This window comes from Lissotriton vulgaris, chromosome 12 (assembly GCF_964263255.1).
Source record: "Lissotriton vulgaris chromosome 12, aLisVul1.2, whole genome shotgun sequence".
Classification (NCBI taxonomy): Eukaryota; Metazoa; Chordata; class Amphibia; order Caudata; family Salamandridae; genus Lissotriton; species Lissotriton vulgaris.
In genome coordinates, this window is record NC_141700.1 from 666,026,246 (window position 1) to 666,043,613 (window position 17,368).

The 17,368-nt window shown below is 43.3% G+C and overlaps 1 protein-coding gene across 2 annotated transcripts in view; it reads right to left on the bottom strand.

The window, feature by feature from the left end:
• ZDHHC7 (zDHHC palmitoyltransferase 7) overlaps positions 1-17,368 on the bottom strand; it is a 281,602-nt gene that overhangs the window by 35,845 nt on the left and 228,389 nt on the right. For both annotated transcript variants that reach the window (XM_086945852.1, XM_086945851.1), the window contains one exon: positions 3,303-3,399. In XM_086945852.1, the coding sequence (XP_086801978.1) occupies positions 3,303-3,399 (97 nt within the window). The remainder of the gene's footprint in view (positions 1-3,302; positions 3,400-17,368) is intronic.

Here is a 17,368-nt window from a genome sequence, read left to right on the forward strand (position 1 = left end):
ACTTCCACGCTCCCAAACGCCACCTCCGATCAGCCAGTCACGCCCTCGCCGCCGTCCCCCGCATCCGAAGAACGACAACAGGAGGAAGGTCCTTCTCCTACCTGGCCGCCAAGACCTGGAACTCCCTCCCGACCGACCTGCGCCTGACCCAAGACCACCTCTCCTTCAGGAAGAAGCTCAAGACCTGGCTGTTCAAGCAGTAGCAGCACCCCCCCCCCCCCCTCCCCCCCCCCCCCAAGCGCCTTGAGACCCTCCGGGTAAGTAGTGCGCTCTATAAATGTCTTGGATTGACTGATTGATCAGGTCGAGGTATTTTTAGCACTTAGTCCTCCTTTCTGGGGAGTAAACTTAGCCTGGAAGGAACAGGTGTTCTGTTCATTCAGAAAGAGAATGCGCAAAAAAAAGGAGGCCTTTAAATCTTGTTTTTATCTTGACACATGCTGTCTATTCAAGGACAGAGGTCAAATGTCAGTTTGTCTCTTTTTACTAATTGTGATTTGTTTTATCCTGGAAAATTATGTTTACTTTTCTTTCTCTCATTACAGTTAGAGGTTTTTGTCAAGTGAACGGTCCCACAATCATTGTGAAACAAAAGGCTGTAAGATGCCAGTTGTTTTTTTCTAACGCACAAGATTTAAAAAGCTTGCAAATGAATAGTTCAAGTATTTCAAAACGTATCAGGAATTACAAAAGAACATTTTTTTTAATTCATAAGTGTAATGCAAACAAAGGTTTATGAGCAAGCAAAACCAATCAGAACACTTTACTTGGTGACATGCAAATGGCAGAGGTTTGCTGAAACTATTTCCAAACACTGTACGCTATATAGTTTTATCAGCAAAACCACATGTCGGGGGGGAAATCTTGTGGCCATTTCGATGGAAATCTGCTGATTGCACAGTTAATGAGTTCGATATGTATTTATTAAAAGTGAAAGTTTTTAAACGTTCATTTGAGAAACATTTGTGCCCCTGCAGTGATGACAATGCGGTTAATGAACTAAAAGGCATGTCAGCAGTCATGTGTATCCTATATGTGGCTAGATTTGCATTACAAATGGAGCACATGTTTAGTATATTAAATCGAACAAAAGTGTTTTTTGTACAACAAACATGCTGAACTCGCATATCCGAAGGTGCTTTCATATTTGATAAAGAAGAAAATGTCAGATCAGTCAATTAAAAAATGTGCCCAAGATCAAATCATATGAAACCAGCTTATGGTTTAAGAGCATTATAATTAGTTCAAGCAGAACATTTACGTCACTAGATCTGCAGGCCTAGAAACATTTTTATGATTTTTCGAGACCTGCAGTAAGGTATTCAAGTTTACCTGGCTATCATTATTGACTTAAATGTCAGGCAAAACGAGAACCTGCAACAACATACAGTAAAGGTGCATTGTTAGAGACATTCCAAAAATAAGAAAATCTGAAAAGGTACCGAAGTGAGCAGCAATAGTTCAATCTGTGCTATATTTTTTGGGGGGGCGGGGTGGAAGGGGGGAAGAATAAGGGTATTTTGGAGCAAGCCCAATCTTAGGACTGAAAGGGAAGCCTGGACTGGGCAATATTTAGAACACAAACAACTGTAACAAATACTGCCCCACTGGACAGCCTTAAAGGTTGGTTTAACAGGATAGGGCATGATGATGCACTGAGGCTATGTAGTGAGAGGAGAAGGTCCATCCAAATATGGAAGAAATGATCAGCAATGCCAACGTGCGGAACAGAGGTTCATGGGTGGAAAAACGGGTATCTAGAGTACCTTTAGGTATTTAATCTGGCAGGCTGTTGATAAATGTGTAAGGGTATCCTTGATTCAGATCATGGCTTGCCTAAGCTAAACACTATTTTATTGACTTCTGCTAAAATGTGTATGATGACTTTGTGCATGCCTGGTGATCGCATAGTTAATTTGGCGTCAAGGTTTCATAGGCCTGAAGAAAGGAAGACAAGAAAGAAGGGCAGATTTCAAAGTGCTTTGTCTTTTTTTATGTTTACAATGTTATTCGATAAAATTTCAGTGTGAACTGCCATGAGATATACACTAATCGTAGTGCATGTGTACTTCGTTTCAGCCAGAAAACTGGAGATATGTGTACAGCTCTTAGATACGTATATATAGGGTGTCTTTAAGCTATATTATACTGCTTGTGTCCCATTTAAGTTGTATCTGTCTATTCTGCTTATGGTCAGTGAGAACGTGAACAGGATTTAGAGTTTATAAAAACATACTACATATTGAAGCAAGGATTCCATGGACCTAATGTAATTAGACAAACCATATTGGTTGCGACAGCCATGATTTGCGCACAGTGGGACACATCATACACTTGAACGCTGGTGCCACTGCATTTACCACGCTAATGATCGCTATTCACATATTGGGTAATAGATAAGTGCACTAGCATCACAATCAGCAGATTACCCATAAACGTATATTGTTTACTTAAAGGGAAGAAAACCCATGCCACTAACGGTGTGCTACTGCATCGAAAAGTCTCCCAACTAAGGGCCCCATTAGGATCTCGGGCAGATCACCACTGCCCGCATGGTGGCGGCGATCTGCCCGACATCGGTCCCCGCCCACCACCCATTTCCCCCCGCCATATTACTATGGCTGGGGGGACCGCGGCGGGCGGACGGTCTCCGTCCGCCGCTTTTTTGCCCGGTTGACAAGTCGACCGGGCGGAAAAGAGTTTAATATGGTGGCAGTGTCTACTAGACACCGCCATCCTTACTATGGGAGCGGACACATGCCTTTCCATGGTGGTGTTGCCGCCACGGAAAGGCATGCGGGAATCTCTTGCGGGGGCCCGTGTGGGCCCCAAGGGATTCTGGGGGGTGCACATGGGGGGTAACTATGGTACCCCCCTGCATTTCAATATACAACGTGGCAAGCACCATACGGTGCCTGTCACGTTGTGATTTGAAATGCATGATATGCATTTTTAACATTGCAGTGGGCGGTGCTTTGAGCACCGCCCGCCGAAATGTAAAAAAAGGTGGGATGGCGGGCGCATCCTAATGGCCCCAGGGGGACCCCCGCCCTTATGGCGGGCGGTCCCTTTTTACGTCGGGATGGTGGTCAGACAAAGTCCGCACACCATCCTAATGTGCCCCTAAATGTTTCTGTGTAATTATACTAATAGGCATAATATCAACTCAGCCAGAACAGTTCAATTAAACAAATGAATATCTACAATATTAAGGGAACTGAAATAAGAGCATAATCTCAACTGCCCACAGGCACAAACAGTTCCACATTCAGAATTTTAATATGGTGAACACGAATACTTACAGTAAATAGTACAAAAAACCTCTGATTTTTTTCTCCCACACAATTATTCACCCATGGACAGTGATGATCCATCTTCCGAATACAGCGTTTGCAAATACTATAGGGGAAAGAAAACGCATCTTCAAAGCAGGCAATCTGTTTTCTTGCTCTTTAATTCTACTTTAGAAACGATTAAGTTTACCAGATAACCATGTACTGTAAGTACGTATATGACAATCATTTAACATGCACAGATCCAGACCAAACGTTTCACATAATTCATTCACGATCAGGAGCTCTTTTCAAAACAATCTTTTTTTGTTGCCATTATGGTCTTAGAAAAATTCTAAGTTGTACGTTGTGATATATTTCATAAAATGTGCAAAAGTAACAAAAATATAAGAGTGCATTCGTTTTCAAGAACACGTAGGCACAGTCAAGCCTTTCATAATGATCCAATGAGACACTTGTAAGCCTCCACAATCAAACTCAAGATGTGATCATAAGATGGGGCGTCAAGTACAATGTGTCCACGCAAGCTTGCCCAAAATGAGGAACCCATACACAAGTAGATTATTTAAGCAAAACACTTCATAGGTGCGACCCCTTATTACATGAATACATTATATTTAATGAAAATGACCAGACACTACTTTTTTTTGCTTTAAGATTGTGATCCGTTAAAAAAAAAAAATGTTTTACTGTCTAAGGAAAACCGTAAAAGACGCATTTAACCTAAAATCACTGAAGAATGCTCTTGATAATAACCGAGCATACGCAGCTATATATAAACAGATTATGCAATATTTCTAACGATGTAAAAATACAAAATATTAAAAATAGGAATATTCTTATTATAAAAGAGGATATTCAGTAACTTGAGGCAAGATATCAGCCATTTGTGTATATAGCTTGCGTAATGATCCCACCTCTCGTCCAATATACACAGAACATCGTCCATTTGCACATGATGGGGAAAAAAGAGATAACATTGTGGGTGTCACTGTCAGTCCATCACTCTCACCATTCTTCAAACAGAATACAACATCAACAGAATACAAAGATATTGCCACACAAAATCAAACCTATAGGTAATTTGGTTGGGCCCATGCACAGGCTTTTCTAATGAGCATAGTAGTCAGTATTCAACCCACAATTTTACTCTAGGGCTAAGGCTATATTTAAATTTGAGAAACATTCCTTCTTTCTGGCAATGTTTAGTGATTCGAAAAATAAAGCTTTTGAAGTCTTCTTCCCAGACAAAACTTTATCTTAATGCGGACAAAGTAACGCAGCTGATCCTTTTACTCGAGACTGCAATGAGTTGTACTTGCTGAAAAATCCCAAAACTGAAAAACGACTCCCCCAAACTATCTCCCTCACAAAACTAAATCATACGGGGACAAAGCACAGTTGTACTCACCACATCACAGGTCAACAACACATTCAGAGACATTTTCAACTTTCAGACTTCTCAAGGTACAATATTTGTGGAAAATTATTTTTAAAAAGATTGTGATTATCAAGATACCCAGCAGTCAGTGGCTTTCTGACGCCCGATTTTTCCCACAAAAATGTATGCATTTTTTCTAACCCCTGCAATAATTTGTGCTGTGCAGCATGAAAAACAAAAGCTTTTCTTGAAATGTATTATGAACGCAATTATTAACCCCTTCGCTGCGGCGGCAATTCTGCCGCAGCGCTAGGGGGGGGGGGGGGCGAGCCGCGGTTGAGCTGTGCTCGTGACGGAGCGGTTCCGTCATGGCCCCGCCCGCTCAATAGAACGCGCCGCTGAGGCGCAAAATCAGCACCGCGCCGGCGCGCCGGCAGGGCCATGACGGAACCGCTCCGTCATGAGCACAGCTCAGCCGATGCTCACGACGGAGCGGCTCAGTCATGAGCATGGGAGGGGTTAATGAACTACATTTGTCCATCAGAAATACTGTACACATTAACAAAGCTATATATTAGCGTTTTGGTGGCATAGTAGTTAAATAGAGCAGTGGTGATGGAAATGAATGGATTCAAAAGATAATAAAGAAACATCTCCAGTCCACCATAAGCACTGTGTTTAAGGACAGCTATCCAATGTACAGATTTGCCTGGTTTAAATAAACCATAATAAAGCGAATTCACTTACCACCTTGAAAAAAATACGTATAAATGGTGCCACATTACAAAATACAGTTCTCCAGTGGGTTGAATGCAGATGGATTACATTCTATACCACTATGACAAATGCTATTTACTCTTGTTTGTCCAAATATACAACAGGTCAAGTTTGACTGTCTCAATACACACGGCGCATTCTTCCAGAAGTAGACACTTATCTTCTCACCAACACTGAGGAGGGCTGACGATTCATAAGGGAACAGCCTTCATTACCTTGTCAACTCGTGAGTCAGTCAGTAGACTAAAGTAAGGAGGTCAATCATTTGGTTGGTGAACAACCAGGAATCTACTGTATGATGCCCTGCTAGACCTCGGTTTCTTTCAGAGGGTATGTGAGTGTTACCTTTGAAAACGTTGATTAGATTAGTCAGAGGACCTTAGATGTCTAGTTTTAGTACAGAGCGGATCCACTGGGTGACAGGACAGGACACTGAACCCATTTATGGAGCACGTAAAGTGTCTCGAAGGTGTCTATAAGTCTGATTGCCAGTGGAATCGTTTTCTAATGTCCATGGTACGATCTTATATGGCAAGACCGTCTGGCAGAGGCACTGCAACATTTGCTGGCAATGCAATTCTAAGAAAGCTGTCTCCAAGTCACCGATCCTGCCCTGCCAACCCCTCCCCACTCCACCCCCCCAAAAACGATATGCAGTAGTGAAGGTGTGACTGCAAAAAGGCCCATTTCGTTGCTCTGCACAGAAGAAACACAAAGACTAGTTCAGAGTGATGTAGCTGCAAATAATAAGGTTTGACAACTTGACTGAGTTGCAGGGACTTAAAAAGTAGACATCAAACGATCTCGTAAACTCATTTCTGACATGGAGGTTGGCTTTTCTTCTAGTAAAGTGTATGCCACATGTGAGACCTTACAGAGGACACAGGTCGCCACTGTATTTGCAAAGTGAGTTGCTTGCAGCTTATAACGAAGGCTTCTCTGCAGATACGTCCTAAGAGATATGGGCTGACGTGCGCCGTATGGCTTTCTTTACCGAAACCAAGTGGTTGTTTAGGTGCCCTGGGCATTAATAAAGATGACAGGATTGCACAGGTGTCTATATCTCAGTATGTGGAAGGTGTCAATACCTAATAAGAAATAAGGGAGAAAACCACAAATCAACCATTTGAACGCAAAACACAGGTGTAATGAGTTAACCAAGAGAACAAAAGCCTTTTCTAACACGACAAAAAAAAAATCCTTTCATTCTGGGAGAAAACTGCTGTATCACTTACCATTGTAAACATCAACCATTGAAATCAAGCATAAAACAATGCACCAGTGGTATTCTTTCATATAATTTTAACAGAAAGTCAATAATTAAGCTGGCTCTGCTGCATCCAAGATGGCTGAAACTCTAAAGCTCAAGGAACCCTAGCTCAGATCCCAATCCTGGCTACGGCTATGGGGACTGTTGGTGGCGGATAATCACTGCTCATCCCCGATCTGATGTTCCCCGACCTCGGAGAGCAGCCGTGGTGGGCCGGAAAATCGAGGAAAGGCCCTCAGTGGCATGCTGCATTCAAGGCCAGGCACAGCGCACAGCAGTAACCCTACCCTTAACCTCTGTACGACCAGCGCAGCAAACTGTTGTCTGAGCCAGGCACGGGTGAACACCGACCCAATACCCAAGTGAGCAAGCCTATGAGGAAGAGCAAGAAGAGACAAGAAGTAAGACTCCTACCACTCGAGCCATGCTAGAAACCCCAGAAGCAGGACATTTCATGGCACAGCACAGCTGGCCACACTAACATGCTACTGCTCAAACTTGTGGCATTCTTGCTTCGACCACAAGAGTTGGACCCCCACACTCATAAGGTGGGGTTGTTGTGGGAACCAAGTCTCCACCTTCCTGTACCCCATGGCAGATGGGGTGCAGGTCTGGGGCGTAGTCCATTGATGATGCATGTATGTCTTGCCCTCAGTTTCACCTGCTAGGCAGTCAGGAACTTCTGCCCAAAGGAAGCCACTGTAGCAAAACCCTAGGGACACTGTTCAAAATGAGGCCCATCTTTGCATGACCCTTACAACATCAACAAGCCAGATCACTAATCATGGTAGTCAAACAGAGCAATGGGCCCTTCCTCTAGAAGACCACAAGATATTAATTTCTACCAACTTCTCATAACAAACTAAAACCATAACGGGAAACAGTATGAACAGGAAGACCTGGAGGAATGAATGGAGTTTGACACTACAGGTATGTCAGACGTTCCGCCAACCCGCCGTTCATCTACATGGACAATCTAACAGTCCAGGAGTATGACTTGGCGACAATAACAGAGCACCTAGAGCTGGACATGAGGTACTGGCTGAACCAGGATCCACACACGAGAGGTCCAAGAAAAAATAGATTAAGGGACAAATCTAGTTTGCAGTTGAAAGTATAATCCACTGTTACTATAGATCAAGGTGATATTCAAGTTGACATTTCTTGATTAAATATGGATGCCACTTCTTTCTTTTCCAATTGTGTGCATATTGTGACATGTCATGTTTGCAATGCAACCTCCACAACTGACCTGCACCTCGAAGAGATGAGTGATGGGATCATGGATACATGTCTCATTCATTTCTTACACCAACTAAATGTTTTATTTGAAGTGCATGCCCTTGGAACCCCAACCGTTGGTACTTTCTGAAATGTTTCTTACTGCATACTTGACTTGGTCACCTGGCTTCTCCCCCCACTATTGCTTATTTCTCTATCTTGTCCTTGTTCTTAGCCAAGGCAGATCCAACAGTTTTTATTTAACTCCTTCTCTTCTGGGTGACAGGTGGTATTTGGCCTTTTTAATGTATAGACCACCTGATTGCAGTAAGAAGCAAGCTAAGCATTGACCTGACCCTTCCCTCGCCGTCACTGACCCACTGATGCAGTTTTGTGCCCCAACCCCAGTCCCCTTTGAAAAACCCTGATCACTGGGGTCTTATATTCCCCTCTCAGTACTCATTCTGTGTTGTTTTGGAGGTGTGGCCAAGTGGTCCAACATGGCGGATGCACATTAGATCAGCGCAGCCAGCCCGATCAGTTATTTGCCCGAATACTGATTAATTACTGCACTAAACCTGCCCATAGCATTGGAAACTGCAAGCAGAGCACAGATACGACTGATCCGGACCACCGGGACAATTACAAGAATATGCCTAGGGCCACTTTGTGTACCGGGCCTGTGTGTCGGCAGCCTTGGCTCGGCCACGGGCTGTGCCGAGACACAGGTGCTGGGTGGATCGGGGACCGCCACTCCGGTGCGCCTATAGCCCTGCAGCAGAGAACAATAGTACCGTTCCCAGGTGCTATGTGTGGCCCGAGCATCCACACATGGAGGGGCCGGACGTGTCCTTGCTAGGGCTGTGCTGGGCGCATGGCTAGTGCGCCGGGGGCCCTAGTTTCACGGACAGGCCGCGGGGTCCTGATACACGGACCTGTCGGCGGGGCAGACTTGAGCTCCGACCGGTCCGCCTTTAGGGGAGCAAGGCCCACTTGACTTGCTGTCGGAAGTGATTTCTCAGCGGGTGAGCGCTGGGCATATCAGTGTCGTACATCTCATTAATGTCTGAGGAGGACTAGCCTGAATTGTTGACCAAACAGGACAAAAGCCTGAAGGAGGCCAGGCTGAAGTTTAGCTTTTTCAATCTCTTGCATGATTACATACAGGTGTTCAATCCCTTTCCTAAATATATACTGATTCCATACTGTAGCTCTCTGACGTCACGGACAATGGGGTTCATACTTCATTCTTACAGTATTCTTGGCCCCATGTCCTATTGTACGATGTTCGCATGTTTAGGCATTTAGATAATTGCCAAATGAAGAATAGTTTCACACAAAAATCAATTATCAGGAATTTAGAAGCCAAAGAGAGGTAAAGGAGAGGGAGCTTTCTCACGAAGTTGGATGTATTTGGGTTCATTGATACGTTAAGCTCAGATGAAAATGAGGATGTCGTGTAAACAGCTTAGCACATTTTAGCAGACACTGCTATCATGGACACTCTTGGCCTGGCCATTGTATTAGAGATAATAAAATATCTGAGATGAACATACTTGGCAGCGTCTATCTATTTTGAATAACATTCTTTTTTAGCTAGTCTGTGTGTAGCACCAAAAAAAAAAACACGTCTGGTTACCTATGGTACTAAGCTGCTAAGCAGGACATGAACTGGACTGCCTAAATTCTGCTTTAGGTTCAGTGTGTATTAAGCTCAGATTCTTCGTTTGTATGCTACGGGTGGCCTGAGCTGGCCTGAGGTCTCTGTGAAGGAATACTATGCTCTGTGGAACTATCTAGGGTAGCTTGAGGCAGCAGAACATCTAAGATGTCTTCACTGAATGCAGAAACTTATGCTGACTGAAAGCTGTGTGAGACAATGAACTTTATTTAAACAGAGAGAGAGCAGATGCACATGATGTCCTCGGAGAAGCCAATACTGATGTGAACTGGTCTTAGGGCAGTGTTTTAATTTTTAGAAGCCTACTTAGGAGCCTTGTTGCGTAAACTCATGAAAGGGTTTTGAGGCTCCCGACTATCGACCCATTCTTAGTGAAATAAATCTTTACATTAATGCAAACCTAGCGAGGACTACTCAGTGAACATTAGTGACCCACCAGGATTCCACTTTGAGGGACATTAATGGATGGTACGCGCCTCAGGATTCGGACAATGAGTGAGCCGGTCGAACATAACACATATGAGAATGAAGGAGTGCTTATGGCACAATCGCAGTATCACGGCCAGCAATTCAATTTACTTTGTGTTTAACTAAGGGAAGGAAAGTGGGAAAGTAAGAGTACATGTGCACACCACAGAAACACTCTCAGGCTGTCAGAGGTGTAATTTCCATGTTTCTGTTAAGATGATTTGTCCTTGAAAAGTCAATCATCTATCAAGAGATACCTTGAGGATTTAAGGGTCCTCACTCTACCGAATAATGGCAGTTAAGAGTGACTTGTTCAACAGGAAGTATTCCCCAAAAAAGCATTTCTTTATAGAGAGTGCAGGCGAGAACCGCCTTATATTCCGGACTGACTAGTGTTCACAAACCACATTGCAATAAGATTTGTTTGCATTGCACAGTTTAATACAAAGCCAAGCACTAAACTAGTGTTGACAGGACTGAAAAATAAGTCAAGTGACCCATTTACATACAGACAGACACAGCATCACGGGTAAGATATACCTTTTGAGAGAGGAAATAATCTCTATTTAGAAAATTGCTATACTGTACTTAATTCAGCTTACAACAGACCATAAAGGTTGTGGATAGTGTTTCGTATATGACAAAATGCTTAGTAACTGGACGAAACAGAGGCGCGTGCTTTCAGAAGTACAGCATCCATTTTTTAGGTATAATGAATATTTTTTTTTTTTATTGATCAGTGTTGATGAGCTAGTAGTTTCACCTCCCGTCAAGTAAGTTCAGTAAAAGAGATCCGGGCGACGTAGCCTCATGAGATGGTCTGGTGCTCCTTTCTTAGCAGTTATTACATGCCAGACTGGCGAAAAGGGGAAGCGGCGGAAGTAACACCTGCTGCATGAAGCTGCAAAAGGTATTTACCAGATGCAAAACAAACTGCTAGTCAACGTTCCCTTTGCGTGTAATGGCACTTTGTGGCCCTACTGGGTTTTCTATCTGTGAAAACCACCTCAAACCCTTGGGCAGAGATAAAAGAAATCTCCAGGTTCATTAACGTGTAATTGTGTCCAAGCAGCTGCAAAGATGCTTTTCGCACTAAAATATAGCGCTAAATGCCAAATTTGCATCTCATGTATTTTTTGTAGAATTCTATATAATTACACAACAGCAAATTATACGAAGGTTGCACGCAACTGATTCCAACCAAGGTGTGGGCCCTGACAACGACCTGCATGAACAGGGATCTGAAGTAACTGCCCAAGATCTGGGAATGCTGAGCCCATGTCATGACTGGTCTTCCCTATTTGAAAAACACACTACAAATTACATTTCGGGCAGCTCCGTGATGGCAGTGGCTGCCAACACATTGAGTTCTTTAATGATTGATGGAGGGTAGGTGAGAACAGGGATTAGAAAACATCGGAAAATGGGCAATTCCGTAAAGGGACCAGCATGGAATCAGAAATGCAGTAACGAAAAATTGCATAGTACTGCATATATCAAGTGATAATTTAAAATGTATATTATTATTTTGTAAATATTACAAGGGCCGGACTAAAACCAGGGGAGGCGCTGATATAATTGATAACTTCTCGACATTAAGAAAGCTTTAGGGGCTGAATTGAGCAAAATGTGACATTCTTAAAACTATTATAAGAAAGCAGTTTTGTAAACATTTCTTGAGGATTCGAATAAAATTATTTGGGACATCAGGACACTCGGGCGTATCAGATGGAATTGAATTATTTTCACCTATGATCCTTTTCGACAAAAAAAAAACAATTAAAAAACAGAAACCAGGGTTTTGAAGCAGTTTTGCACCAGAGTTGCAAGACTCGTGTACCAGCAAGTATGCGATATATATCTGCAGAACAGAGCCCCTCCCTTTATGAGCCTCCTGAATATACTCAGGGGGAAGATGTGTTACAAATAAACGTGTTCCAATTAGCAACGAAATATCCCGTAGAGAAAAAGAACAATAAAGAAATGCATGTTTTCCTCGGACACCGTACAGGGGTTCTAGTGTAGATCGTTGTTTACTATTTTCACGTCACGAGTAACGAAAAGATTGCCTTTTACACCACTACCGCTAGATGTCCCCATAGCCATGAAATTACTGCAAAGTAAATGGGACCGGTGGTTCATGCTCTATAAATTAGAAGCTTCCTCGATAATTTAGTTTTGCATATCTTCTACATTCTAAAGATAAAAACTCGAACAAACCAAAATCCCTGGCAGGAACAAGCGGGAAAAATGCCCATCTTGATGGACCAGACTGCTGAGGCAGCTGAGCTACGTAAACATGTGTCCTGATGGCCATGTAGCTGACTGACACATGTGCAGGCAGACTGCGCGCTGCCTACACAGCAGCCTGACAAATGGACAGACACTTCAGGGGCCAACGCATAGGAACAGCAGCTTTTGATCTGGTGGAATGAGCCCATGGCCCTTACAAAGCCTGCTTCTGAGCCAAGCGTATCAGATTTTAATAGAGAGAAGAGGCCATCGCAAGATCGTCTGTTTCTGCCCTGCTTTGCCCTACATTGCTCGCGAGAACAATACAAAGAGCAGATCATCCACCCGCTGTTCCTTGGTGCGATCTATTGAATATGAATAAGAGATAAAAATAGGAACATGTACAACGATTTGCGATATCCCAGACTCGTAATCCTCGATCATCATTTCAGAGATGTGCCAAACAGTGCACCACCATTTGCTCTGGACAGTGCACCAGTATCCACTGGATAGTTGGCTACCACATACAGTACATTGTCCAACCACTCTCAGAACAGTGCTCCACCACCGGCTGCACATTCAACTATAACCTGGGTCACATGCACCCTCAGAACGGTGTACTACCACCTGAGGGAGAAGGCACCACCCCCCACTGAGTAATGTATCCCCTCAAATGGCATACTGCACAGTGCACTGCTATCACAGTACAATGGACTTTAGGCTCAATCTACAGACAGTCCATGTAGTTAGCGTACAGCTGTTCACCCTACCTCCGGAAGACATTCAAGGGAGGTACACTGGCTAACAGAATGTAATTCTGGCAGCCAGTGCAATAAGTAATATTTTTAGAACACAGTCTTGAATTCTTTCACTTCCTCTTTGATGAATTGAGATTTTCTTAAGCATAGTTTCTGGCTTCAAAACGCTGACAGGGTCTTGCTTAAAGTCTATCCTCTATTCCAATGCAGGTAAGAAGGCAGCTGAGAAAAGTACAGAAGCCCTATATAGGGAAGGTAAATAGTCTATCTGGCCGGTGTGCACTAGACAAACGCGCCCTATCAGGATGTGGTGGCATGGTACTACCTTTTGGAAAAGAGGGGACCCCTACTACTATACAAATACAAATAGGGCATGGTACTACCTTACATTTGATGGAATCCAAGGCTTGTCGGATGCTAAATTGGATTGTACCAAGAGAAGCAAAGAGAGCAAAGCGAGTGTCTTACTTTCAAACTACCTCTAGTGTTTCTCACAGACCTTCCTGGAATCTATATGGGTAGCAGCAGCTACTTTATGTCATAGCCAAAGGCAGTACCGCTTTACCTCTGGCAAAAACAGCAAGCTGCAGCGCATGTAATAATGACACTCAGCAGAGAGGTTGTTACATTGTTCAGAATGTGGAAATCCATCCATCCACCCACCCAGAACCTCTACATCCACCCACTTTACCAACTAGTTCTTTTTCGTTCATTCCCACACTTCCGGTCCATTCACCCATCTACACTATCTTCAATTCATCACGTCGCTGCAACCATCCAACAGCTACACCTTCGCTCACCCCAATCTCCACCCATTCGTCTGCACCCTCTTCATTCACCCAAAACACTATCCCTCTATCCACACCCTCTCCATCATCCATCCAGCCACTCATCTACTCATTAACATAGATTTTGTCTAGTTAACATGTTTAAAGACTATTGTTTGTTCACAGAGCATTTGAGGTTTGGGGGGCATCTTAAACTGAGAAATATTTTAGAACAATGCAACACACCTCAATGAAGAAATACGAGAGTTTGTATTTAGTTTAATTACAGGATAAAACATAGATGATTGATATAAAACAACGAAGGCATCCTTTCATAGGAGTCAAAGCGAGACATTAAGGCCTGGCCTAAATCAGCATAAAAATGAGTGCCCTATTGTAAAATGAGAGATTCATTTGAGGTGCACTGAAATGAAACAGGCTGAAGAGAAAACAGACGGTTCCTTTGGGAAACTAAAGCACACTGAGGTGCTGTGGAAATATTCATGCCATTTTGGAACAGCGGAAGCGCACCCAGGACATTTTCAATGAACTTTGGTCCTCGTCAGTAGTACATTTTCTGAGGGAGGGATCACCCATTCCAAAAGAGCTTGCTCTGTTTTCAGTTTTTAATAGGGTGTCTGCATGTATCTCTTCAGAGAGAGAGATGTGTGCGCAGCTCTGAAGACCACCCACCCTTCTTTGATCCAGTTCCTTACTTGGGGGACAGTTTAGAAAGAGAAACAGGCAGACCCGCCCCTCCTACCCATTCCCTTTCATCTGTTACATGCACATGCAGGACCGCGGGATATAGTTATTACTCTTTAAAGAGCTTTAACAATATTTAAAATAAGTGTCAATCCTCCACATTTTAAACAGGTGCAGCATGAAGGCTGGGATTGCACAACACCTTCAAAACCCATTCGAGGAGGTTGGCGCCAGTGTGCCAGCCTAGAGCATAGATCCTTAGGCTGGAGCTGGCTGAGACTAGGGCTGCTCCAAACAGCAAGTCCTACTGCGTAATGGCAACTTCCCAATACATGGAAAACCCAAGAATCATTATAAGCAGCCGGTCTTTGAGTGACAGTGATAGACCTTTTAGTATATGGACACAGGATATCACTTAAGTGAGAATGATGTCATAACTCCCAATTTAGTCACTTCTCCACCTATACATTACTCGAAGTGAGCTAAGCGCTCGCACCATATAGCGGTCTATAACCGACATGTCGGCCATGCCTTACCTGTGCATGTTCGGTACGATTAAAGCGTGTACTGGTCTATCCTGCTGGATCTGTCCTGCAAGGAAGACAAGACTGCACTTACGCCCTTCTGTGACAGAGGGACGTGTGATTTCCTACTGCCATGCTGTAACTGTACAAGGAAGAAGCAAAGCTTGCAATGTTATTGCACAACGTGTCCGTGTCCAGTAATGGGAAAAGCTTGCACTGCTGACGCCCTACTTATACCGGTCCTCTGCAGGAGGGAAGTTCGCACAGTTTGTGCTCAGGGTGTAACCTGTCTTATGCAGAAGGGCTGACTCAATTTCTATTGCACCATCTTATGAAGATGTAAAGTCTATATTTTAGGCGCTTGGTCTTCCTGTTTGTAACCATCTGGTAGGGAGACAACAGTAAAAAACATTTTTAGCATACTCACTCCCTTTTAATAGAAATCTAAAAGGGTGGGAGAATATACACGTTGACATGGCTTAAGGAACATAACGTCACCCATACTTGGGGACCTACACATTAAAGTCTGTACAAACAGTAAACAATAGCACTCTAGGATGCTTCTGAGAGCTAGTTGTGGAACCCACTGGTGAAGCATACCACGCTAGATAGGTAAGGGTTAATAATCCAACTTGAATGTTTGGTCATTCCATAAGAGATTTTGGATGTTTATTCCAGTGGTTCTGTACATTTTGTATTGTTATATCTGTTAACGGAGAGGGAACAAGAGCCCTTTAACTCCCCACACTCCTTCAGCTACCTATGTTGTACCTGCCCGTATGTGTGAGAAAATTGTGTGATGTTTCTACTGCGACCACCACATCCTGCGCTTCATCTGTCCATGTTGTTCCTTTGTTGTCCCTACCTGCACTCCAAAAAACCAAAGTATCGATCCAGCTGGAAATCTTCAACTTGAGAAAATGAAAAAATGCATCAAAATCCTGCAAATGTTTCAAGACCACACGACCAGGACTGGCCCTTGTGACACAATCTGATGCAAACGGGGCCTGACTGGACACCAAAATCAGCCCTGGCAACAATGGTCAAATCAGCATTGCATTGCACAAGGCCTGCTAGCACGCAGCGCACTGGGGATATGCAAAAGGGGCAGAATGGCCCCAAACACAAATCACTGAGTCATGACTGCAGGGCACAGTGCAAGAGACACTACTAACACCAAGCAATCAAAAGTGCTACCAAGTTCTATGTAATCAAGATGTGAACTCCACTTCTTGGGGGTGGGTAGGCACACCCAGAAAGATCATCCAAGCCCCATCAGGATTTATATATGATGTACCCTCTATGGAGGAATGGATTCTCTCAATCCACACTACAGGTTGTGCTCACTTACTATAGGAGTCAAGAAACCCCGTCTGAGTAACTCATCTGTAGTGCAAGTACTGTACAAAGTTATCGACCTCCATCCTGGTCCTAGTATTATTATTATTATTATTATTAATTTAATCTTATAAGGCGCACAGCTACCCAGAGGTTTCCAGGCGCCATCGCACTAACGCAACAAGAGAGGGAAAGCGGTATTGGTTAAATAACCACGTTTTAAGACCTTTGCGAAAGTTCGTGGCGATGGTTTCAGGCCGAAGTGGTTTAAGTGTAGTAAGTGTAGACACAAACATTTGTTGGTATTTTACAATAAAAAGTTATATATTATGGCCTATTTTGATATGTTCGCTAATGCTACACCCCAGGGGTTGCCGGGGAGCATTTCTAACCCCCTGGCACAGGACTTAGTCAATATGCCAATATGAATTGGAAATCCAGTTGGACTAGAAACTGCACAATACTGTACAAAAAGAGTTTCCTGGTAATGATCAGACCCACAACATGAGTTAAGGGACATAGTGGAACTCAAACCCCTCTTTCATTTGATGAATAACACACTCACAACAGCTCTAAGAAACAGAACATGTATTTCAAAACCTCTCTTTTCAAATCCTAACCTAATGCATTAAATGTGAATGGTAATCACAGAGAATATGAAAAGCAAGGCAGCAAAGCATATTATATATGATGAAAAGAACAAAAAACCTTTTATTGTTATTCAGTTCTATAATCATCAAAGCCTTATGCTGTTTCTAGGTGCTATGCTAGCTGTGGCTAAGACAGAAAATAGCGAGCCTGTTCTCAAGTTTCAGAAATGGTTCGCACAAAATACCTTTGTTTGGCCATTTTCTATCGCAGCTTATACCAGACTGGAACATAAACATCAATCGGCTGATTGAGCCAATCTTTATGGCATTTCTTAAGGGGTCCTGTGTGAGAGGCGATGAGGA